Genomic DNA, 25965 nt, shown 5'->3' with positions numbered 1-25965 from the left:
GCCTGACTTTGGCCTAACTAGAATTCCTAGGGCAAGAACACACAGGGGTATTAATAAACCAAAACTATTATCTAATAGGCTGAAGAAAGCAGTCTGTCTCTCAATTCACTTGGGCCCTTCTTTGATACTGAGTTACTTTCAAAGGGTTATTTAGATTTGATTAAGCTAACAAAATAAGAAACCGTTCTAAAGAGAGAGAGGGTGTGTGTGTGTGTGTGTGTGTGTGCAGACCTCAAGTACTTCTTGAGGGGCAGCCTACCGTCTTAAAACTAAATGGCTCAAGGGGCTCCTGGGTGGCTCAGTCGTTAAGCGTCTGCCTTTGGCTCAGGTCACAATCCCAGGGTCCTGGGATCGAGCCCCGCATCAGGCTCCCTGCTCCGCGGGAGGCCTGCTTCTCCCTCTCCCACTCCCCCTGCTTGTGTTCCCTCTCTCGCTGTGTCTCTGTCAAATAAATAAATAAAATCTTTAAAAAACAAAAAACAAACAAAAAAAACTAAACAGCTCAAGAATCTTGAGAGCGTATCTATGATCTTAAATATTCATCAGATTTTAATAAAATTTGCTACAGTAGAAAATAATAGAGGCTGCAATCTACAACTACTATTAAGGATGACAGACAACAATAAATTATGCAATCAAAAATTTAATAACAAAGATACTATTTTTAACATGGTCAAATATACTTGGCTAAGTCCAGATTTTAAAAAACAAAAGAATCTAGCCCAACAGTACAACCATACAGCTTTTGTACAGAACATTCCATAAATCAACAGAAAATACATTTGAGCACAAAAATAAAAAATATTTAAAGAGAATCTCTAAGCAGCATTTTATTTCTGCAAAACAGACATATATCTTGTACTGATTAAATATCTACAAGTGCTTTTCCTTTACAAAAATACATATATTCTTAATAGACTAAGTCATTAACAATGACCTGTAATCTTTCACTTCAATTTGAATGATTTATAAGCTAAATCTTACAACCACAAAAAGGTTTTTATTTGTATTAAGATGTTACCACTTTTGACAAAAAAAGCTTAAGATATTTTATATTTCAAAGGAAAATTAGCAACGTAACTGTACAATATATTCTCGGATGGTTCTGTCACGTGAGGGCTACTCTGTTAAAAACCGGTGGGTGCCTGCTGTCATGTTGCCAGATGCAGGAACGCCGTGGAAGGCGGGCGCTCTCCCACAAGCTCTTGTCGTGGGCCACAGCTTCGTAAGGACACTTAGGCCCCCATCCCCATTCTAAAAAATACAGCAAAAGAAAACTGACCCCCCCAAAATGTTAGGCTGATCCCATGACATTTCTAATGTGTGGAATTTCTGCTCCAGTGGACTGAGGGGAAGTCTAGGGATAGATGATCTGTTTACTCTCTCTATGTTGCCCGGAAGTATTTAATCTTCATTTGTTCTAGACTAAGTTTCTTACTCCACGAAGCTCTGAAGGATGGAAGAAAACTAGACCTGGTATTTTAACACCTGTTTCACTTGGTTCTCTAAAGAGAATTAAAAGTAAAAGGCATTTCTGAACAATGTCTCAGTATTGAATCTTAGAAAAAGGGGCATAATGAGTATACATATTGGAATAAGCATTTAAAATAAAGTTTAATTTCATAACTTTCTGAAAAGGAAGTGCTCAAGCATTTTAATTCTATTTGCAAATACAGTAAGGATAGTGAGTAAACACACTATTTGTGAAGACTACGTTACACGAGGAAGAGAATCATTTTAAATTATTGGGAAAATGCCTTTGCTTTAAGAAAAAGAAAACCATGAAAACCTTGTAATGTATATTTAAGTACGTTTTAATGAACTTTCAATCTGACGTTTTTCCATCAAAATACTACATGTAGAACTAGGTATATCAAGTAAATCCAGAACTGGTTGGTTATTTTGTGCTTTTAAAGGGGTTTCTGAGTCTCTAGTATATTTAATATTTTTTCAGAGACCAGATCTGGCAGACATGTTACGTTCCTTAGTGCAGGGATAGATCTCTTAAAGTATTAAGAGCATTTTCATGTTTTTGTTTCTGATCCAAAACATTATGTTATGGCAAACCCATTCATTTTTGCAATTCCTACAACCAACGTCTTACTGGTCTAAAGCTTAGCCTGCTGGAAGATTCCTTATGATAAACCAGAGTATGTAACAGAGTGTCTCCAAGGAGGTTTTGTCCAGTGGCCTGTCAGAGAGACTGCACCGTGTGAGCTTTACCTTCAGGGTGGCCCCAGCATCAGCTCCCAAGGAGAATGAGCGGTGGGGGGGGGCAGTCATTCACTTGATGCATATGCTCTTGATCTGGGACCCTTTTTGCCAAGTTTGGCTGTGTGGCTAAATTCTAATCACAATAAAGTAATCACTGAGAAACAGGACAAAGAGTTACTTAAAAAAAAATAGGCCTTTATGAAAAATTTGCTTTTGAAAACAAGAAAAAGCATTTACTGATGTAAGTCCAATAGAACGTATTATTTTTCTGTACACGTAAGCATGGTCAGCACTTATACCAAAGTCTGCCTTTAGTAAAATTTCTTATGTTATTAAGAACCCAGGAACTAAATAAGCATAATTTTAGTTTATATGGCCTCCATGAAGTGGATTAAAGAGCTTCTCAAATTAGAATTTAAAATCTTCATTTTAGTTTTCTTTTCAAAGGATGCATTTCTCCCCCTTGCATCCAGGGGGAAGCCAATTGTGCTGATCACTTTCTCACCTTTGAGGATTTCCTAAGACCTATCAAGTGGTTCTGGAAAAACAAGGGACATATTTGAAAGGAAGTGTGCTCTGATTATTGCAAGAAAAACCTACATTTGATTGATCTCATCACAAAAATTCAGTTTAAAGCCTTTCTTTGGTGATATTTTAGCAGTTACTCAAGGTTATTGCGTTATTAACTATATAAAATTAAACTGCAACCTAAAAAATTCCAACCTCCAAAGTGTTAAAACTGTCTCTCTTACCATGGTTATTAATGAACAGTAGAATGTCTTTGGTGATCTCTATTTCTTATGAAAATCTTTCAAAAAGAGATTACTCTAACTTAGGAGTGCCTAGTTAGATACAAAACCATTCATAAGAGACAGGTACAGATAACCCAAAATTTATGCAATAAATCTAAACAGAAATGCACTTTAGCAATGAGGCACTTTCTCTTAAATATTTCAATAAAGCTAAACAGTTCACAATATTATATAACACACTTTTTTTCCACCTTATAGAGTCATTTAAATTTAGATTAAATTTGAGTGTATAATGTAGTGGAGCAAACTCATTACATTTATAAAATGTGGCATATTCGTATGGGACATATTTCCAATGAATAAGAAATACTACACCTTTAGAAAAGTAATTAAAAGACACCACCCAAGGTAGCTGCACCCCAGGCGCAGGGAATGACCTTACATTCCCTCATCAATGAGCCTTTTAGTTTATGTTTTTATACTTCTTTAAAGTGTTTTGCTAATCTAGAGAAAAGGCTATATTCTGATTTTTCTATTAACGTATGTGATCACTCCAGCTAAAGTATCTATGGGCCACAGTCCTTCCTTATATCCCAGGTTCCTTGACCCTCTTACATCTCTGATATCTAAGGCAGAGAAAACAGATGACAAAATCTTTTATGGAAGTAAAGTTCTTTTGGTTCTTTGCTTAAGAAACAAGAGATTAAAATTTAGTTTAATTCCCCAATTTTGCAGATTCAGATGATGATTTCTACAGGTTATTTATATAGTTTTATTACACCCTAAGCTTATAAAACCACGAAGTTGCCTGTATATTTTTTCTGTATCTGGTTTCTTGCAAATTCCACAATCTGACTTAGGGGATAATTAGTGTACTGCTAGACATGAAAGTAGTCCCATACTTAGAAAATCATAGTTGAATATACCAAAAGAGGCAGTCAAAGAAGTCTGTGGTTCTTAATAGTAACACTGTATTACTCAGGACCATCATAAAATGTGTACCTTTCCCTAACTGGTAACTGATGCCCTTCTTTATGTTAGGTTTTCTTTCACATGTTTTGGCACGTATTCCATTGCATTTCAGGAAAAATGTTAACATGTTAACATTGAATAAAGCAATTTTATATAAAACTATTCTCAATCCCATAATTGCTTCCTATATATTTCCTTGGAAAAGAGTGAAATTACATGAGATGAGGCAGCAACAGGCCAAATTTAAAGAGATCAGGTATACAAAACTCATTTAAAGCTGTAAGTTTTGGCTGGGGACCCAAATAACATGCAGGTCTCATTTGTGGTTTTTAAAATCACTCTCAATTCATTTTGAGTTAATTAACTTCCATACGTAAAACACTATTTTAATCACTGACCAAGATGTGACAGATTCATAATTTTAAAATTTCTTAGGGATGTCAGGGAATTGGATTTCACAGCACAGCAAAATAGTTTCTGTAGGTGGAGAGTAAATTCTGTTTTTGCTTGAGTGTAATGGTCTGTTCTAACCATTTTTAAAGAGTTAACAAAAATCTGCCTTTTAAATTCTGCCTCTGAGTCCTTCCGGGCACAAACACAATCTAACAAAATGAAATTCAGAAAGCATTGCCATAACCTTTTTCACAAAAGTCAAAACAAAAACAATAGAAGACTTTAATACAGACACTCTAACTTGAAACAAAGACACATTGAAGAGATAATTATGAAGTTTCAGCCTTTTATGTTGTGAAATGCATCAAGATTTAGCTGTATTTTGTATGTGTTTTTTAGAATTGTACAATGTTATGTCTAAGAAGCATTTTGAGATTCAGAAGGCATTAATCCGTGATACATTTTACTGGAAAATGTAGCACATCTACAATGTATAAGTATAAAAACTATGTGTGTAACACACAGATTGTGCTCATGTCAGATTTCTAAAACAGTTTTCCTAACTTTCAAGATTTTTCCTAAGTTTCAGAGGTTAACGTGTTTATTTTGAAGCAATTAATAAAACTTAACTTCCAAAGAAGTTTTTTGAAAACAGTTGTAAATTTTAAAAGGTTTAAAATGAAGTTCTTCATATAATTTAAGGTAACAAGACGTTCTTTGACTTGCAGACTAATCTCAAAATGAATGGAAGACTTAACAAAACTGCAAAATCAAGGACATTATCACAGCTCTGACCTTAATGAATTTGTGTATAAAACCAGAATCCCATTTCCCCCTGATTACTACAGGATCTAAAATGAAATATCCTCAAATCATTAATTTTGGTTAACATATTTACCAACTACACTGCATTTATTCTATTTTACGCATAGGGTTTGGACATGTGATAGGTAACGAACGGTTTTAATTGATAATTGCCTTGAGACTTCTGAAATCCATAAAATAGCTAAGGTTATCTGCTCTAAAAATCCTAATATTTAAAATCATCATAACCCTCTGCATGCCACAATGACACACACCTAAGGCCAACTTAAAAAGAGAGACACTGTACTCATTAGATGGGAGCCACAATATAATGACGCATACATAAAACGGGCTACACAGTGACAGTTCGTGAAGCAGCACGTGCTTGTCATAAGGCATTACGGAAGACTGACCTTACTGATGCACTAATTTTGTTAGAGTAAATGTGACTAGCTGTCAACATCTTGAATGGTTGTGAATCGAACTTCAGGTCTCCACAAAGTCACACACAGTTCCAACTGGAGGGCTAAGATGCCCTCCCTGTGCAACTGGTCGACTACATGGCCGGAGGACTTAAAATGTCTACAGCTATTATGTGCTCTAATGATAAGAATAATTGGAATTCTTCCCCAAAGACTTCCACACTCAAGAGTGAACTACTTTGCACACAAAAAGCTTACTGAGAACAGGACAGTGGCCCAAAAACCACTCTTCTAAATACTTTCCCATACAAAATAACTTCAAGATACAATAATTATTTCTTGTACAGTACTCTATTTAAACAAAAATTAATATTAAGTATGTGAAAACTGCAACACCACACAGACTGAGTCATAGTACGAGTGTAACCAAACATCAGAACAGTCTCGGAACAAGCAAGCAAGATATGCGGCAGGCTGAGTTCAGCCCTGACTTGTACACCGTGAGACGGCACAGATACCTTATGCGGATGGTTCAGTAGCAGAATGGCACTTGGTTCACTCTTAATAGAAACAACATAAATGCAACTGACAATTTAGAGACAGACAATGGCCTTATTTGCATGCTGAAAATCTGGTTGTGTCCCTCTCGTCCACACACCGTTCACTGTGCGATCTGTTGATGAGTAAACAAAGTGCAGGATTCATCTCGGTGGGATCTAGGCCCCTTGGTCTAACCGAAATCAATTCTTGGTCGATACTGCAATACCATGGGGTAGGACTATAAAATAAAAACATGATGATGAGTAAGACTGTGTTTATATGAAAACAATAAAGATTATATATAAAAGATTTTTAAAATGCAGGGTTATACTTTACAATATTTCCTGGTACTAGTGATTATGACAAGTAAAGACTGGTTATTAAAATTATTTTTAAATGCCATTTTTTCACAATCAGTCAAGTTTTCTGTACTATGTAACAAGGGTCAAGTTCAAAGGCTCACTGATGTCACACCAGCTGGGTAGGTGAACGTTACTAATGGAACACGTAGGGAGGGGCAGGGCCAGAGGAGGACTGAAGGCTTTGGGCTCTGGATCAAGGCATTCATTCCATCAGTTGTTAACCTTGTGGGGCTGGATTCCATCCAGAGCCGCCGTCTGTGACTGCCCACTGACTCACAAGGTAACCGACCTCTTGCTATGAATCAATGAAACTGGGGTAGTTTTCGCAAATCACATTTTTTTAAAAGTTAAGTTTGACACCTTTTTCTTTTTAACATTTAAACTTCAATGGTCCTTAAAAAACCCTGAAAAACAAGTAGCTGTTACATGGAACATTTAGGTTGCTACCTCCTCTCAATAGTTCGTTGATACGACTACCTATTCAGAGTGGACTCTTCTCTAACTGAAAGGTTCGGGTGGCCCCTGGCTGCTCGGACTCTGGAAGAGGTAGCCTGTCCTCCCTGCGCACGAGAGGCATGTGCCACACGGCCACCTCCGTATCTGTTTCCCCCCGGGTTTGACCGGATCATTTAGAACCTAAACACCACAGAGTCAGAAAGGTCTGGAGAACCAATGGTTTTTTCCCTTTCTGAAAGCTGCAGATTCCCTTTTAAATGAAATTCTGAGGAGCAACTTTTATGAAACCGAGAAAGTGGAGACTGTCACTGACGGTTCCCCTTCATCTCCGTTGTCGGTGAACGGACAACTCCAGGACAGAGAATGGTGTACTTTTTCATACAGGTGAGAGAGATGAAACGACCATTTCTGTACTCATCATAGCTATGTTATATATGAGAAGACTTGTTGTTGGAGTCTTTTCCCATTTAGCTCAGGATGGAACTGGAGGATGGGAATGAAAATTTCTAGGTCTTGCCCTTTCCAGCTGAGGATGTAAGGTGATGCCACCACCAGTCCTGAGGGCTGGAGTAAAAGTCACAGTCTCTCAAGATTTCCACGGTCTAGGGCGCCTGGGTGGCTCAGTCGGGTAAGCGTCTGCCTTCGGCTCAGGTCACGATCCTGGAGTCTCGGGATCGAGTCCCGCATCGGGCTCCCTGCTCAGCGGGGAGTCTGCTTCTCCCTCTGACCCTCCGCCCTCTCGTGCTCTCTCTTTCTCTCTCAAATAAATAAAGTCTTTATATAAAAAAAAGATTTCCATGGTCTAAATCTATTTTGGTTTAAATTTTACTTGTTTTTATTTAAACTTTGTTCCTTCTGAATGAGAGTGTCTGGGAGTGGCACAGGAATCTGCATTTTATAGAAAAAACTCCCTGGGTTTTCTGAAGCTCAGCCAGATGTGGAGACCGCTGCCCAGACATCCTACCCTAACTTCGCTACTTCCCATTCTCCCTGGCCCAAGTGGCAGCTTGCCCTCTGTCACAACTGTCTTCCTCGCTATGCTCTCCATTCTGAACTGCTGAATCTGCATAATTAAGTCACTAGAGTTCTAGAATCCCTTCATAATATATAGAAGAATCCGTCACTGATTTCTACTGGGATGAAGGTAGAGCGGGAAGTAAAATGGCTTAGTTGTCAGTGGTCCGGATCTTCTGGTTTTGGCTGAAAACCAGTTGCTTTTGTTTTCTCCAAGTAACGATTTGTGTTTGTTCTATGATGACGCATGAAGTTTAATCTTACTGAAATGTTTTCAAATGCTGGGAACTCTATTTGTATTTCAGTTCGCTTTCTGTAGTAAAATGGCGCTGCACGTACTATCATGAAATATGGCACATCACCCTCCTAGTGTTCAGTGACTGTCCTGAATGGACCTACTTGTAGAGTTGCTAGTCCTCAGTCCCATCATGTCCTAAAATAAAAAACAGATATTTCCACAGTATATATTTCAAATGTGATAACTTTAGAAAATGCTGACCTTCACTGATGTACTGTTTTTCTTAAAAACTCTTTATCATAAAAGTATTTGGAAAATACAGAAAAGCACCAAGAAAAAAAGCAAAATCATTTAAATACCACCATTCAAAGATAACTACCATAATTATTTTGGTGTATATCCTTCTAGTCTTTTCATCTAGGTACGTATGTTTTTCCAAGACTGTAATCATGCTACACATATTGTTTGGAAAATAATTTTGTCCATGTAAAATTTTAATTTCCATTAAAAAATTCCATGACTACTTTTTTTTTTTTTTAAGATTTCATTTATTTCTTTGACAGAGAGAGACACAGCGAGAGGGGGAACACAAGCAGGGGGAGAGGGAGAGGGAGAAGCAGGCTTCCCGCCAAGCAGGGAGCCTGATATGGGGCTCGATCCCAGGACCCTGGTCTCATGACCTGAGCCGAAGGCAGATGCTTAACGACTGAGCCACCCAGGCGCCCCTCCATGACTTATTTCTACACTACTTAATATCCTATGTGATATTTTTAAAGGATGAATATAATGCTTTTATAGAAAAGAATTATAAGTTATCAATAAATCTTTTGTCATATGTTTTAGTTTATTCCTTTTTTGTGTGTGTGATTATAAATGAATCTTGACCCAATGATCAGGGCTGGTTCCTAGAAGTGGACCTGTTAGTTCAAACAGCATACACATTTTTAAAGGCTTTTTGAAAAATACTGTCACAGTGGGCTTCAAGAAAGTTACTCTCTCTTTACATTTCCAAAAGAAATATGAGTGCTCATTCTTCAATGGCCTCATCAATAATGAGTACTATCCTTTCTTCCCTACTAATATGGCAATTTAATAAGCATAAAATAGTATTTTATTTCTTCTAAAGAAATTAACCATTTTTGTATAATTAGTTTTGTTTCCTTTTGTGACTTTCCTAAGCATGTCTTTTGTTCGTTTTTTTGTTGTTCATTTTTCTAAGGAAAGGTGAATGAACTCGGTCTTACAGATTTGTATGAATTCTTCATGTATTAAGGATATCAAACCTTACTGTCATATATTGCAAATATTTCCTCAGTTATGGTATTTTTGCCATGTACTTTTCAATATTAACAGTCAACTTGGTTTGTCTTTGTTTCCTCTTACATGTACAATAAGAAAGGCCATCCCCACTCTGAGATTATTCAACTATCTTTCTTCATCTCTGATGGTATCAATTTTAATATTTACCACTTTAAGCCGTGAGAATCTCCTGTAACATGGGGTATGGACTAAATTTCCATCCCTACCACCGAAAGTCACAGTAAAATTTATTGGAAACAAACGGACTAGATCACACCCTACCCACCCCCCCCAACACCTATACTCTGAGTTCACTGATTACCCCTGCCAACCGCCAACTACTGTCTCTAGTCTTGCCTCACTGGCCTTCTTGCAACCCTCAAGCAACCAGACATAACCACTCCTCCGGATCTTTCCACTGTGTTCCCTTCTTCTGAAGCACCCTACCCCAGATACACACATGGCTAGTTCTCCCACTTCCTTTTGATCAAGAATCACCACCTCAAAGAAGCCTTCCCTTGGCTCTCTTATCTAAATATTCTATTTAATTTTTTTTCTAACACTACGAATTTATTTTTCATCTGTCACCATCGTAAGAGCATAAGCTCTATGAGAAAGAACTTTGCTCATTTTTACTTCTGTGTCCCCAGCGCCTAAAAGAGTGCCCAGTGTACAGTTAAGTGCTCAATCGGTATTTGCTAAATGAATCATTTTTTCTTCCACTAACTTGAAATACTCTTTATAGATTCATACATACTAGACAGTCTGTTCCTGATCTATTCTTTTTATTCATATGTCTGTGTTTAAGTCAGTACCTATTTTAATTACTTCAGCTTTAAGATACATTTTAGCACGTTGCAGGGCACATGCCCCCTGATTACTCACTGAAAAATGTGACTGACCAGAAGCACTGGTTTATACTTCCTGATGAACTTTAGAATGACTGATTCTGTTAGGTTAAACAAGAATCTGGTAAAAGTGTGCCTGGAACTACACCAAACTCCATAATTTATTTATGGGGAGAAAGGACATTTCTATAGTATCTCATATACTATTTAAATTTCTTGTGTGTGAAGTGGTATTTTGGTTATTTATGAGGAAGTCTTTGATCTTAGAAAATATATGCTGAAATATTTAGTGGTCAACTGTTTTGATACTTGCAATTTACTTTCAAATGGTTTCACAAAGAACAGAATTATAAAGAGATTAATAAGGTAAGGAGAAGGGAAGAGAAGGGACAAGGGGGGCAGAAAATGTAGCAAAATGTTAACTGGTAAAAATCTAAGCAAAAGTAAAGGATATTCCTTTATATTATTTCAATTTTTTTTTTGTTTTTTGGAAAATTTTCAAAATAAGTTGCAGGAAAAATTGGGACTTAATAATGAATTTTATCAAATGCTTTTCAGTATCTACTGATGGTTTTGATTTGATTTTGTGTGTTTGTGTGCATAAAAGATGTTTCTGCTATATAATATATATTACTTCCCTCCCCCAATATTAAGCCATTCTCGCATTTCTGATAAAAATTCTATTTGGTCTCGGCTTATGGTTCTTTTAGTATATGATTTTAGTATATTTATCATCTTTGTATTTGTATTCAAAATGAAATTGATACTCATTTTATAGTTGGAGGTTCTCTGTCAGTTTTAGGTATCATGATTATGTTACTTTTGTAAAATGAATTTGGAAGAATTTCACCTTTTTCAATAATTTAAAACAATTTAGAATGGGAATAATGTATTGCTTGAAAATTTGAGAGAGCATGACCATAAAACTATTCAGGTATCCTTTGAGGAAGTAATTCCTAATTATTATTTTCTTTCACGACTTGGTGATTTACATTTTCTTTCTTCATGGGTAAATTTTGGTCCACTGGTAGTTTCCGGGAAAACTGTCCATTTTGTGGAATTTTAAAATTTTTTAAATTTAAAAATTAAATAGTATAAAGTTACATACATGATGTTTTCTTGAAATAAAGTGATAACTTTTCCCCCTGAAAATTTCTAGCTGAATTTACTATTATAAGTTCAACTCTGTGACAGGACTAAAATCCATAATGAAGTGTTGAAGAAAGAAAAAGGAATTTGTGAGGATTTTTAAAAATCTGATCTTACTCCACTTGTTCTCTAATATTTTAGGTCGGAGTTTATGAACATCTTTATTTCTAAGGAAACAGACACCAGTGCCAAGAGTGAGAGCAAAAAACCATGTATGTATGAGTTATAGTTCAAGGCAGAAGCATCACTACAATTTATCATCCCGATTAAAATGTACTTTTATTAGGTAACTGGAAAATGGATCAGAGGGAAGTTTTTCTCAGTGCATTTTAAAATTAGTCCACATTCATTTCTGCATTAAAAGAGGTAACCCAAGTAGAGCACTCAGGGCGGGGCCTAGTCAGCAAGCTCACAGTTCCATTGGGCTATTGCCCTAACAGAGCTTCCCCTAATCTAGCATTTTATCTTTCACTTGTGGGTGACTGACGGATTAAAAAAAAAAAAACCACACAAAAACTTACGCAAAGAAGTGCTGAGCATGGAGCAGAGATCCAATATGGAGCAGATTTCTCAAGGGCTGAAACCAGTAATTATTAAAAATTTCTGACTCCTAAATACTGGCCTTAACATTTATAATTTCATTTTTAATTCAGTGAAATTAAATAGATAAATGCAAGAGAACCAAAATAATGGGAAACTCTGGGACATAAATTGAAAAATGAAGTTTTGTAGCTCAGATAAATACTGGTTTTGCAGGTGCAGGTCTTAGAACCCCGGGTTTGGGACGAAAGCAGTCACCACCCTGGCAGGCGTCAGGAGGGCATATGTACAGTCGTGAGTGCCTCTTACCTGATACAAAGGGCCATCCTGACAGCAGACTTGCGAAGCTGAGCAGTTCAGACACCGAAACTGCGGAGGAGATGAACTCATCAGATAAGAGGCATCCACAACTGGATACATATTTAAAACTGATTAAACTATTTTAACGTCAAACATGAGTCAACATGATAATTTTAAGTAAACACTTTCCAAACTACGGTAGTTGGTTGTTTTTTTCTTCTTCTTTTTTTAAAGATTTTAATAACTTAGTGACTGGTAAAATGTAGCCTGAGACAACTTTAGTATCTAAATATCAGTTTTGTTAATATCCTGCAAATATTTACCAAAATGGTGGCTATCCTTTCCATCTCTTCTTCGGATAATAATTCCTGGGAAAACCCTCACCTCTTCAATCCAGGAGGGGTACCCTCTTTCTTCCACCCCTGCCAGTGATGAATCTTGCTTAGCTTGCCCTTCTACTACCCATGAAGGGAACACTGTTTAAGGACCTCAGGGCTCTGAAAGGGGTATGCACTTTGCCCCAACATGTAAGGGGTCCGTTTTCTGTTTTAGATGAGGTTCTTTATATTGCTCAGATTAGATTTTTAGTCTCCATTATCTATTTTAATAGCATGAGAATATGAACTCCTTGAGTCTTTATCTTATTCACATGTACAGTCTTAATAACTAAGGCCCAGAAATGGCACAAAGCAGCTTCTCAAAAAAATGTTTCATGAGTAAATCAATGAATGAACACATTTTAAACTACTGAGTAGATTCAGTTGTAAACCCACTAAGTTTTAACAGTTTAACCATTCATATTAAAGAAAAAAATCATTCCCAAATCTTGATTTTTCAATGTTGAGCTAAATACTTATTAAACATGAACATTATTTTAATTGTAACATGATTATAAACAATGAAATATATACTTTAAAATTATGTATATATGAGTTCAACATTGCATGCCTCCTCAAAATGGGAAAAAAATACATAAAAGGTGTAAATTAACCAGGATAAATCTAACATCCTAGAGCAAGCAGGTTTTTAAAAGGTATACTTTGAAAGAATATTAAGGGAAGAAATGATTAAAACAAATGTATTGCTAGCCTTTTAAATAAAATTTCAGAAATTATATTCCATTTCCCCAAAAGACTAGCAGTTTTTTTCAGGAGTGAGTCCTTGACTTTCTGTACAGGGCTCATCAACATGCTGTAAGACATGCCCAGCACTGCTATCCTTAGTAACCTTCCCTTTTCTCTCTAAAGAGTCCCCACGCTCTGGCCTATTAGACTTTGGAAGTCCTAAACAATGCCAAGTCCCAAACACCATTTAAGAGTGAAGAGTTAAGGTGAAAGAGGCTATTTCACTAAGTGATTATTATCTTTTCTATTAATCTCTTTGGTATCACTCAAGAAGGATGTTTGTTTTTCCTAAAACTGCTTCATAATGCAGATAAAGCAAGACAAATGTGGTGCAGTAACTTCAGGTATGTCCTGGCAGGGAGTTGTTAGAAGAGACAAAACCAACCAGGATCATCTGGGAAGGAGGGGCTGTACTGAGAGTTAGTATTCAACCTACCCGAGAAAAGGTGAGCAGGAAGAACATGATGAGTTCATGATGAAAGCTGAGGCCAAATAGGAAAATATTAACAGTAAGCTCCAGGGATGAGAGGAAGTTAGGTGAGAATTACAATAATAACAAAATGTAACATACATAAGCTATTCATAAACTCACTAACATTTACTATGTCAGGCATTCTGCTAGGTACTTTGTAATATTTCATTCTTACTAAAAAAAAATTCAGGGACAGGTATTATTACACCCAAATTTTAAGGATAAAAAAAAAAAACGGAGTCAAAACTAGGAAGCAGAGGGGTGCCTGGGTGGCTCAGTTGGTTAAGCATCTGCCTTCAGCTCAGGTCATGATCTTGGGGCCCTGGGATCAGGCCCTGAGTGGGGCTCCCTGCTCAGCGGGGAGTCTGCTTCTTCCTCTGCCCCTCCCCCCACTCGTGCATGTGCCCAGTGAAGCGCCTGCGGGCGCGCTCTCTCCCCCAAACAAATAAAAAATCTTAAAAAAACAAACAAACAAACTAGGAAGCAGAACACAACTGGGAGGAAATAGCTACAACATACATAACCAAAGATTATAGAATCCAGAATACATAAAGAGCTCCTAGAAGTTAGTAAGAAGAAGACAAACATCACAATGGAAAAACAGCAGCAAGGCAATGGATATGAAAAGAAACTTCACAGAAGAAATACAAAATTGATAATATGCAGTGTTGAAGATATCAGAAAATGGGCACTCTCATATATTACTGGTAGAATTATATACTGCTAAAATCTATTAAGAGGGTAATTTGTATCTATCAAAATTTAAAACATGCATACTCTGTTGTAAATCCACATGTGGAATCTAGCCAATGAATATGCTTGCACATGTGCAAAAGGATATATGTACTGGAATCTAGCATTGCTTGTAATGTTAAAAAACTTGAAAAAGTCTAAATTTCCACCAAAAGGAGTGTGTTAATCAGATTATGCTGCAGCCACACAAATGGAATACTATCAACTGGTTACAAAGAATTATATCAAGTTTGTTGATTCTCCATATGACATATCAAATGAAAAAAAAAAAAAAAAGCTGCAGAACAGTACATATGATTCCATTCATGTTTGTTTCAAAAATGCGATGAACACTGACTGCATGGATCTTATAAACAGGATCATGTATTATAGATGATTGGTTTAGATAACTAAGTCCCTTCCAGATTGAGATCTAATTCTGTAATTCTACACCCTCAATTTACAGATGTGGAAGCCAAAGCCACAGGGTAAGCCAGTGGTTATGGATCACGTTTCCTAAAATCCTATTACTCAAAAGATGGTCCAAAGATTAGATGCACTGGCATTCCCTGGGAACTTGTTAGAAATGCAGAATCTTGGGCCCCACCCCAGACCTACTGAGTCAAATCTGTTTTTTACCAAGATCCCCAGGTGATTTCTACTCATATTAAAGTTTAAGAAGCACTGGTTTTAAGAAAAGGTAACATTTTCTCCCATTAATAAGCAAAAGATGAACACCAATCTTGAGTACAACATCTTCAGGCAGCAATATTACTATGAAATGAAAAATCTCTAAGAGTTAGCTAAGTCTAACCAGATGTTTGATTCCTAAAGATAAAATCCAGAAAGTGCAAGGACTACAGGAAACAGGCTGAGCCTTCAGTGGAATTGAGCCAGCAGAGAGCAGAGGAAAGAGGCAGAGATGCTGTGTGGCTCAGGGAGATGTGCCGCTGCTCTGGAGAAACGGAGGCCCAACGGACTTCTCCAAGATTCTTCATAGGGGTCCAGACCTTGGACAAGGTAAGGAGGTGATGGGGACACAGCATGGCTTTGCCTGAGGCAGAAGACCCCAGGGGCAGAGGCAGCATCCCGTGTGAAGAGGGAAGATAGCACAGGGTTGACTCAGAGACCTAGAAGAGCCTGGAACATATGAGGAGAACACCCCCACCCCCATGGCACTGAGTAGACTAAAAAAACTGCAAAGATGCCAATTTCAGCCAAATCAACCTAAAAATATATTCCAATGCCAATCACAATCCCATTGTCAAGTTCATCTGAATAAATAGGTAAAATCAGCCAACACCATTTTAAAAGAATAATGAGCTTAGCCGTAACAAATATAAATATATATATATATATATATATATATATATATATATATATAGCAACCTAGAAGGCCTATTTGCCTTATAAATTAGTTTGAACTTTATTCAGACTTATCCCAAAGAAAATGGACAACCGAGGGGCTTTAAATTAGGAGTGGTATATGATCAAATTTTTATAAAAACTTTATATACTGTGTAATGTGGTGCAGGGCTAAGACCTATGCAGAAGAACAAAACAGAATGTCCAGGAACATGTGTGTCATAGATGTGTGTCCCTAGCTCTGTGTCTGTGGGGGTCTACGTGTGCACAGGTGTGTACACACATGTATAGATACACATGCACACATCATGGTGACAAAACACCGAGATAAAGTACGGCTTATTCAACAAATTACATTTTTGGCAAAAAACTCTTAGAATAAGAGTCCTAGCCTCATTGTAGGTATGGGTATGTAAGTAAACAAATGCCAGGTGGATCAAAATGTTTAGTGTAAGAAAGTACTAGAAACAAGTAAAAGAACCACAAGGTGGTCATGAGTTTGGGAAATCAGCTGACCCCAGCCCCAGGTACAGCCAGGCAGCAAGGACAGTAGGCAGAGTCACGTGAGCTTGTCAGACGTCCTGGCATCCTGCTGGCAATGGAGGGTACAGATGGGGAGGGATGGGACCGCAACAAATACACTAGAAGGGGCCTGATCAAGAAATGACTGTTTTATTGCTAATTTGTCCATTCACTCCAACTGTCAGACTTCACCAGTTACTATTATAATAATTCATAATTAGTTGGAACATGAGCAAAAATTTAAAATTTAACAGAAAACAAATGGGAAATGGAGATTCAAATAAATGAGATGATCTTTAGGATATATTTTGCATAACTATGACCTTATAAAAGAAACTTTTCATTTGATTTGCTCTTTGAACAAATATTTATTATTTGTATGTGGCACTGCTCTGGGTACTGGAGACTCAGCAGTGTACAAATAATCATCCCTGTCCTCAGACTACATTTGAGTTGGGGGACAAACAATAAACATAAATAAGTGGTATAGTATGCCAGATGGTATGAAAAAATACTATAGAAAACAGTCAAACATAAAATGGACTGGGAGAGTGCCATATTGGGAGCAGGGGTTGTATTATTAAGGAAGGTCGGAGCCCTCACTGAGAAGGTGATGTAGAAGCAAAATTCTTTGGGTGAAGAGGGTAAAGAAAATGATTCAGGGGTGCCTGGGTGGCTCAGTTGTTGAGCGTCTGCCTTCGGCTCAGGTCATTGATCCCAAGGTCCTGGGATGGAGCCCCGCATCGGGCTCCCTGCTCGGCAGGAAGCCTGCTTCTCCCTCCCCCATTCCCCCTGCTTGTGTTCCGGCTCTCGCTCTCTCTCTCTCTGTCAAATAAATAAATAAAATCTTAAAAAAAAAAAAAAAAAAAAAAAAAGAAAGAAAATGATTCAGGTGGATACTTAGGGAGGCAGGAGAAAGCCTGGCAGGTTAGAGGAAACAGAAGCGAGTGGGGCCAGAATGTGGTGAGCCAAAGGAGAGTAAAGAGTAAGATCACAGAGGTGTCTGGGAAAAATCATGGGGCTCTGTATCTATATGTCCCTGGAAGGACTTTGGTTTTTCTCTAAACGATACGAGAGTTGAGAGCAGAGAAGTGACATGTGCTAACTTGTTCTCGGAGGATCCCTCTGGTGCTGTGCTGGGCCAGGACAGTAGGGGAACCCTGGCTGGAGGCAGGAGAGGAAGCATGGGGCCCAGGGAAGAGGTTTTTACAGAACTTCTGGAGAATGGTGACAGCGGCGGGGCCCAGAGGGGCAGAAGTGGAGGGGGTAAGACATAACTGGATTCTGATCGTGGTAGTCTGAAAAATCATAAGGTACTGAACCATTTTCCCAACCAACTTTTATTAAAATATGCCTTAAACAACATAGGAATTTAAACTATCAGATATGTGTAACCAGAAACATAATTGTAGTAAAGACTGATTTAACTGATAGTCAATTAACAACAGTCTTCAAATTAGCTCTTTCATGCTTTGACTTAAAACTGGCAGTGTGGGCGACCTCTGGGAAGGGATTGTGAGAAGGACAAGTGAGTGCTAGCTGAGGTCTTGCGGTGGATGACTTTTTACATCTCTTCAACCTTAAGGCAAACCTGTTCATAGCACTTGAAAATCATTAACACATAATAAAATGGCCAATGACTTACCAAAGAAAGCTAAAATTATATTATGATATTATATGTAATACCACAACATCTAGGCCCCAACTGTGCTGGGTAAGGGAAAACTGACTAGCTCTGTAATCTGCACCTGGTACCTGAAACATTTTGATTGGAAGGATTCAATGAGGGTGATGTATGTAGAACCATTTTAAAAAACTATAAAATGTCCTAGGAAGGCAGGTAGTAATTTACCAAATACAAAGATAATTAGATTTGTTTTCCTTGGTTTCTTTTTTTTTTTTTTTTTAAATAAGGCTTAGAGAGGTCTGAGTTCTTCCAGGGCAAACGACAAGCTGGTGACTGGTACTAGAACATAATTTTTTCTTCCTGGTCATGAGAATTCAGCCTCACAAGAAAGGCTTTACCCAAGTGGGACTCAGAAAAAAAAATTCTGACTTTAGAAGTTAGATGCTTCATTTATTATATATCAAGACATTTCTGAAAAACAGCCAATTTTCCTACTCATTGAATACAACACACAAAAATGATTTTTTGAGGTTTTATAACAATTCCATAGATGCTTACATTCCATGTTTTTGAACCACTGTAACATGGCAACCCTCATTATATTCAGATTCTGTATTACTTGTCTTTGAGGTTACATTTCTTAATTTTGTATTTTTAATAGTTTATATTTTCATAAGAAAATGTAATACAACCTATCTTATTAGATTAAAATTATGCAGAGTTTAGAAGTACGACATATTGTACCATAAACACCAGAGAATCTTAATGTCTGAGAAGACCTTGAAAGTCATCTAGTACAACCTTCCAGTCAATCTCAATTAACGTGTATTCATGTAATCAGATTATAAAGAGAACTTCTGGTAGCATTACTACTGCATCCCCTCACTGATATACATCAAGCCTTATAATCCCTAGCCCTCGGATTTCTCTACTATCAATGTTATGCATAATACAGATAAGATATGCTTGAACCTTCTGATTAACCCTAAGCAAAGGTATAGTTCAAAATACAGAATTCTCCTTTTGGGTGTTTTGGATTTTTCTCAGGTTTTCTCCTTTTACATCATTTCTCTCATATTGCCTAGGGCCTAAGCCACAACAATCTAATTCTGACATCAGAAACCACTGCAAACTCACTTACCCTTTGGTCCAATTTTACACTTTCATGTAAAGAAGGTACCTGAAAAAAAGATTACCTAGATTCTACTCTATCTGTCCCCTCTGCCACAACCAAAAAATATCAACCATTAAACAACATACTAATCAGGGCAAAACTTAGTCTCCTCACTTGACCTCCATATAGTTAGAAGTTCCCATATTTTATCGGGGTTCTAAAAAAATGTAAGTGCCATCTTCTCTGTATTGAGGTAAGTAGAGTTCTGAACATATTTAGATGGGGTTTTTAACTCACCTTAAATATAACAAAACCACATTTAACAAAGATCTTGGTCTTGTACTTAGGACCAATTATCATGGAGTAGCTGGGATAAACAGTAAAAGGAATCAGTTTCTTCTCTTTCCCAAGTTTTTTTTGTTTGTTTCTAAGTAGTATACTGTTTATTATGAGTAGCAAAATGGCATATAACTAAACATACACATAGGTAAATATAAAAGCAATTTACGTTTTCGCCTCTTAGTCGCCATCTTGTCATGTAGATGAATTCCATAGTGTGATCCTTCCCCATAATTTCACCATTGCACAGCACATCCAACTTTAAAAAGAATAGTTACAGATCCATTAACATAAGTAATTTTTAATTCATTAGTATCTTACACTTTTTTCCTAAATTTCAAAAAAGATTCAAATAGTCATAACAAAACAGAAGTATTAACCATTATTTAAAAAGAACACTGAATGTTTTTATTAAGAGCACTGGTCCATCTCATAATTATTAACAATTCAGATATAAGTAACATGAAGCAGTGCTGGTCTTGTCCCAACTCAAGTCTGTATACATAATTTTGAAATGCAGTGTAAGCTTTCTCAGTCCATGTCTCTGTGCAACCTTAGTTTAGACATATTTCTGTGACTGTCTCTTACAAAAGGAGAAGTAACTGTGGAGACCTCACAGCACCTTTGGCTTATGAATTCACCTCTCAGAATGCTTTCACCTTCTCAAGATTGAGAGGACTTGCTTTCCTCTCATTAGTTTGTATTCAAAGAGGGTAAAGGAATGAATGTGGATACAAGATTTATGGGGACTTCAAGGCATTTGAGAATTTCTGGTAATTGCCTGTAGCTAAGTCAACAGAACAGTTAGGACCATGCCACAGGCCTGTATCTTCTAGGGCTCTCTGGCCTGTTTTGCTTGGGCGGTAACTTGCATAATACTTACAGGACCCTCTTCTCATCTTGCATCGAACTTCAAAAAAGGGATGTGCTTTCCAAAGCTCACTTTTGCTCTAGAGTTGCAGGAACCAAACAACCCCCCAAATCCTTAAGAAGGCCCCAGGAACTGTGGCTATGATTTACCAGTTCAACAAAGCACAGTTAAGTGTTTATCATAAGTCCCTATAAATAAAGCATTTCAGTTCTCTAGCTATTAAAGGCAAACTGATAAGAGTTTAATTTAAAGTGTGAGAAGGTGAAGAAAAATGGGTTTTAAATAATTCTGTCTGGTTAGAGACCAGAGTTTTGAACTTTAAGTCTAAAATGAGTACTGTTCCAATTGTATTAGACAAATTTTTAGCTGAGTTATATTGGCATTTTGATGATTTATGTTGACTTGCACGGACCTCAAAATGTTTTTTAGACATTTTATTTTTAAAAGGACAAAGTAGATAATTTTATTTTATTTTTTTAAATCTTGCTTGTAAAATAAATTCATAAGCAAAGAAGTAAAGAGATTCAGGATGCAATCCCTGGTTAGGTACACTGCTTCTGTTGTCATTTAAAAACTAAACTATCTTGCCCCAGTTAGCAATGCTGTTGCAAAAGCTTCAGCTGTTAGGTATTTCATTAAAACATCACCCTATGTGTTAGACAGCAAAATAAGGGGGGAACCAGTAAATGTTACTAAAAATCATAGGAAAAGTCCTTTACACTGGGAGAGATGAGGAGCTGTCAGTGGACAGAGTCTCCTGCCCTGCTGTCCTCATCTGTGGAGAGCAACACTGTGTGCCAGGAGTGAGACTGTATGAGAGGAATCATCCTGTCAGCTCTAACAACTTCCTGGAAACTAGAAAATAACTCAACGGGTCACACTTAAAAGTAAGGAAATAAAACTGCATGTGGTATTTTGTAAGAAGAGAATAAGTATAAAACCAAATCATAAAAACAATTTCATTTTCTATTTTCACTGTTGTATCTAAGTTGTCATCTTTTTACCAAGTACATAGGGCTTTGATTAACTTTCACAGTTTTTTCCCTAATGTAAAAGTTGATGTCTCTGGAAATGTTTTAATATTTGTAGGACCAAACCACAGTAAGAATTTTTAATCCATGGATTATTAGTTACCTGAGAGTTTTTAAATAAACTTAGGATCAGAGACTTCCTCAAAATACATACTTAATACCTGTCAATGCCTATGTTCAAATCCTGTTTTATTTCTGCTATGATAAACTGTTAATATTAGTGTATATAATGAAGAACTAATGTTGCCTTTGATGTCTTTGTTTATATAGGAAACTAGTCTCAGTCTTTCGTTTCTTCAGAAGCTACTACTATCAGAACCCAAAGGGGAGGAAGAGAAATTAATGCACGTTGTTAAGACTGCCATTTGGGCAGGTGAGAAATGGTAGCCATGTCTCCTCATTACATTATATCTATACTCATAGGATCATAAACATTTTCTAAACATTGAACACATTACAAGTTGTGCTGTGATCAACATGGAAGCAATTTATCTCTCCGTTAGGAAACTGGTAAATTGCATTTATGCAGATGCAATTATGTTGGTTTTACCTACTGCTAAACAATACCACTTTTTCATATGACACAATTAAAGGAACATTATTTACAAAATCTTTTTACATAAAAAGACAATGTTTTACATTCTGAAAAAGAAGTCTATAAAGAATTGGTAAAAATGGATCTCAAAGGTCTCATTTAAAAAACAAAACAAAAAAAGACCCTAATGTTGGCATTAAAAAAATCTAGTTAGCTGTAGCATTTATTTTGGGAAAATTTAAGTTATATAAGTATCTCTTCTAACTGTAAACCACTAAATGCATTAGTAGCATGTTTTAGTCAGATGTTAAATTAAAAAATACAGATTACATAAATAGAATATTACATTCTCTGAATTTTTAACATATAAAAATAACCTAAGTTTCCACAAAAATTAAATGTACTTTCTGTTTTTACTTCGTTAGAATTTTACTTCAGATCAGAATTATCAACATGATCAAGGTTAGATTATTAACTTACCTCATAAGAACTTGGAAGTTTTAGTTTTAAACTTAAAAATTTTTTAATAGTTCCCACAGTTACACGTGTAGAACATCGAATGAACTTCTTCATTAAACCCTAAAGGAAATAAAGATTACTAATTAAAATAGTCTACCTTACTTTTAATGAAACCACAGGTGTCACTTCCACTATAATTTTAAGTATTTTCAAAATATTTTCTGAAAACATTTCAAATTATAGCTCCTTAGTACTAGTGAGTAAAAACATTCCTAATTCTTGGATACTTATATGACATTCTTCAAGAATGTATGAGGAAAATCCTGGGCAATCGACAATCTGCATACCTTTAGATAGTTTGGTTAACAACACATTATGAGTTTAATCAAAAATAAAGGTCACAAAAAGCATATAAAATATTTTATTACATAATGTTGCTTCTAATATTAGGGATAGTTTTAAAAAGAGCGGTGATTTCAAATGGGGCTCTAAGGAGTCCCAGGGTTCAATAGAGGCCAGTTAGGCCACAAGATCCCCTACAACTAAAAGTCAGGTGTCGGATGGGCTGTGGCAGTACTTTACTGGAAAAACAATGTTCTAGGTGTCTTGATTTTTCTCATTTTATTAGCAGTACTAATTTACTCTTTAAGCATGAACATCACTAAAATACAAGAACCAATCCAGAATGAATGCTCAAACTGAAAATGAGTCAAAATGAGGTTTGTAGACATGATAAACATGAACCAATTTGTGAAACAAAATTACATCTCCAAACCTTAAAAGTTATCAATAGTAAAACAAAAACCAGCACTTGAATCTTTTAAAGATATAAAGTATTACTTCTACTTACACGTACAGGATATTAGGTCAGCAAGCAGAATTGTTCTTAAATTCACTAAGTCAAAAGTAGAGCCATCCATGGGGCGCCTGGGTAGCTCAGTCTGTTAAGTGTCTGATTCTTTATTTAGGCTCAGGTCATGATCTTAGGGTTGTGAGACTGATCCCCACCTCAGGCTCCACACTGGGCTTGGAGTCTGCTTAAGATTCTTGCTCTCCCTCTCCCCCTTTGCCCCCCCCCCCCGCCAACACATGCGTGCTTTCTCTCTTTTTTTAAAAAAAGAAAAGAAAAAAAGAAAGAGCCATCCAGTTAGTATCTATTCCTAGCGAATGTGTTCCTAGCAAAATCTATTTCTGCTAACAAAGACCAACAGAAACAAATTTACAAATGATACCTGGTCACAATTCAGATGGTAAAGTATGCATTAAAAGAAAACAGAAGTCAAAAGTTACATCTAAAGCAAAACATACTCTAGCCATTTCAAAAGGTAAGAGTGATAGTCTAGACAGCATGGAAACAAAGGGATAAATATTCACACAGATCTTCCTTGTTATCTATTCACATCATCTCAACTACCCCAAGGTTTCCTGTCTATTTTCTTGTTCCAAACAGCTTATAGAGAATGCTTAGCACATTTTCTTGGTCCCAGTTAAGTTAGAGTATAATGTGCGGGTACTGGAAGACCCTCTAAATGTATTCTCATCTGCAGAGAAGTCTCAGGTATTAAAAGAACCTATAGAAATGACCATGGCATCACTACTCATAACTTTTCAGAAATTGTTAGTAAGTATAAAGGTGTCAGAAAAGTTAAGGGAAGATTTTAAAAACTAGGCAAAAACTTGTTTCTGGAATTTATAAGTCAATAAAGTTTGACATTAATCTCTAGCAAAATTCTGGTCCGAATTATTTAATATTTGATTTGTAAGTACTTAGAAAATGACAATATAACAATTATGCATTTTCTCTCTATAGGAACATTCTACAATTATCACCAATAACCCCGCTGTTTCCTAGTTAGGTACACTCTGGACTTGCTACACAGGTCTCTGAAAAGTAATCAACATGTTTTAAGGGAGGCAATGACAATTAAGTGCTCAGCAGAGATGACGAGGATGGTGGGGAGACACTTGAAGAGATGATCCTAAGAGCAGTGCTCCTTTCCTGCCATTTCATAACACAGAGAATGGGAACATCTGTATGACGCACACGGGGTTAAGGGGAGACTGCTGCCTGGGACAGCAGCTGTACAGCCCAGGCCCTGTCAGTTGCTCTGGTGGGGTCAACATTTTAGGCTCCCCTGCCTAAAATGAAGAAATATTATATAGAAAAAGATTTGTGTTTCCAGAATGTTACCTTTCCTTGCCTTCTAACCTGTTCCTTCAAACTCAGGCCAGGAGAGGAAGAGTTCAAAAATGGCTCTTTCTACTTCTAAGGTGGTTACCCTAGAAACATTTTTACTCTTTATGCCTTTGTTTTAGAAGAGTTGAGACTAGATCTGAAATCAGCTAGTGGTCAATATTATGGGTTACAGTTTTCCAGTTGTAGGATACAATTCAACAAATTCTAGTTCTTATTATAATGATTATTTGAGGTTTTATTTTTTCTAAAAGGCTTTATTGAGAGAGAGAGAGAGAGCGTGCACAGGAGTGGGGGGAAGGGGCCCAGGGAGGGGGGAGAAGCAGGTTCCCTACTGAGCAGGGAGCCTGATGCGGGGTTTGATCCCAGGACCCTGATATGACCTGAGCCAAAGGCAGATGATTAACTGACTGAACCACTCAAGCACCCCTGTTTGTTTTTTTAAATCCAAATCCCCAAGAGTGTTTTTCCTCTCATTTTTGGAATAGTATGGCTAGTACTACTTCACCACCTAAAGCAACTGTTGAGCTTGACTTTTTAAAATTGAAATATAATTCAAATAGCATAAAAGTCACCATTTAAAGTGTATGATTCAGTAACATTTAATATGTTCATGAGGTTGTGCAGCCAATACCATTATCTAATTCCAGGGCATTTCATTACCCCACTAAGAAACTTACTCAATCAGCAGTCACTACTTCTTCCTTCTCCCTAGACCTGACAAAAGCCAGTCTACTTTCTGTGTCTATGGACTGCCTATTCTGGACCTTTCATAGAAAAGGAATCGTACAGTATGTGACCTTTGTGTCTGGCTTCTTTCACCTGGCATAATGTTTTCAAGGTTCATTCATGTAGTAGCATGTATCAGTATTTGATTCTAGCTTATAGTTTATTATACACTATCCTAACTTATTTTCCTTTTTGAAAAAAATATTAAAGGCATTCTACTGGGTGCGAAGTGGTATGTCATGTGATTTTGATTTGCACAGTCCTAATGACTAATAATGTTTAGCATCTTTTCATGTGTTCATTGGCCATTTTTTATTTTTTTAAAAATATTTTTATTTATTAGAGAGAGAAAGAGCAAGCACAAGAGAGCAGGGGCAGAGGGAGAGGGAGAAGCAGACTCCCTGCTGAGCAGAGAGCCCGGTGCAGGGCTCGATCCCAGGACCCTGGGATCATGACCTGAGCCAAAGGCAGACGCTTAACCGACTGAGCCACCCAGGCACCCCAGCCATTTTTTATCTTCTTTGGAGTAATGTCTATTCAAATCTTTT

At 36.9% G+C, this 25965-nt stretch overlaps 1 protein-coding gene across 3 annotated transcripts in view; it reads right to left on the bottom strand.

Annotated features, from left to right (window-relative positions):
- Nucleotides 1–568: 568 nt before the first annotated feature.
- The window catches only part of PCGF5 (polycomb group ring finger 5), a 115634-nt gene continuing 90237 nt past the window's right edge, over nucleotides 569–25965 (bottom strand). For 2 of the 3 annotated variants that reach the window (XM_032432598.1, XM_032432599.1), the window contains exons 7-10: nucleotides 22516–22614; nucleotides 19768–19857; nucleotides 12313–12372; nucleotides 569–6335 (exon numbers count right to left, since the gene is read on the bottom strand). In XM_032432598.1, coding sequence (XP_032288489.1) covers nucleotides 6288–6335; nucleotides 12313–12372; nucleotides 19768–19857; nucleotides 22516–22614 — 297 coding nt within the window. In that variant the 3' untranslated portion in view covers nucleotides 569–6287. The remainder of the gene's footprint in view (nucleotides 6336–12312; nucleotides 12373–19767; nucleotides 19858–22515; nucleotides 22615–25965) is intronic. The other variant, XM_032432600.1, reaches the window with a different exon arrangement.

This window comes from Phoca vitulina, unplaced genomic scaffold (assembly GCF_004348235.1).
Source record: "Phoca vitulina isolate PV1807 unplaced genomic scaffold, GSC_HSeal_1.0 scaffold48, whole genome shotgun sequence".
Classification (NCBI taxonomy): domain Eukaryota; kingdom Metazoa; phylum Chordata; class Mammalia; order Carnivora; family Phocidae; genus Phoca; species Phoca vitulina.
Note: the sequence above shows the minus strand (reverse complement) of the source record. Positions and strands in the feature narration are given on the sequence as shown.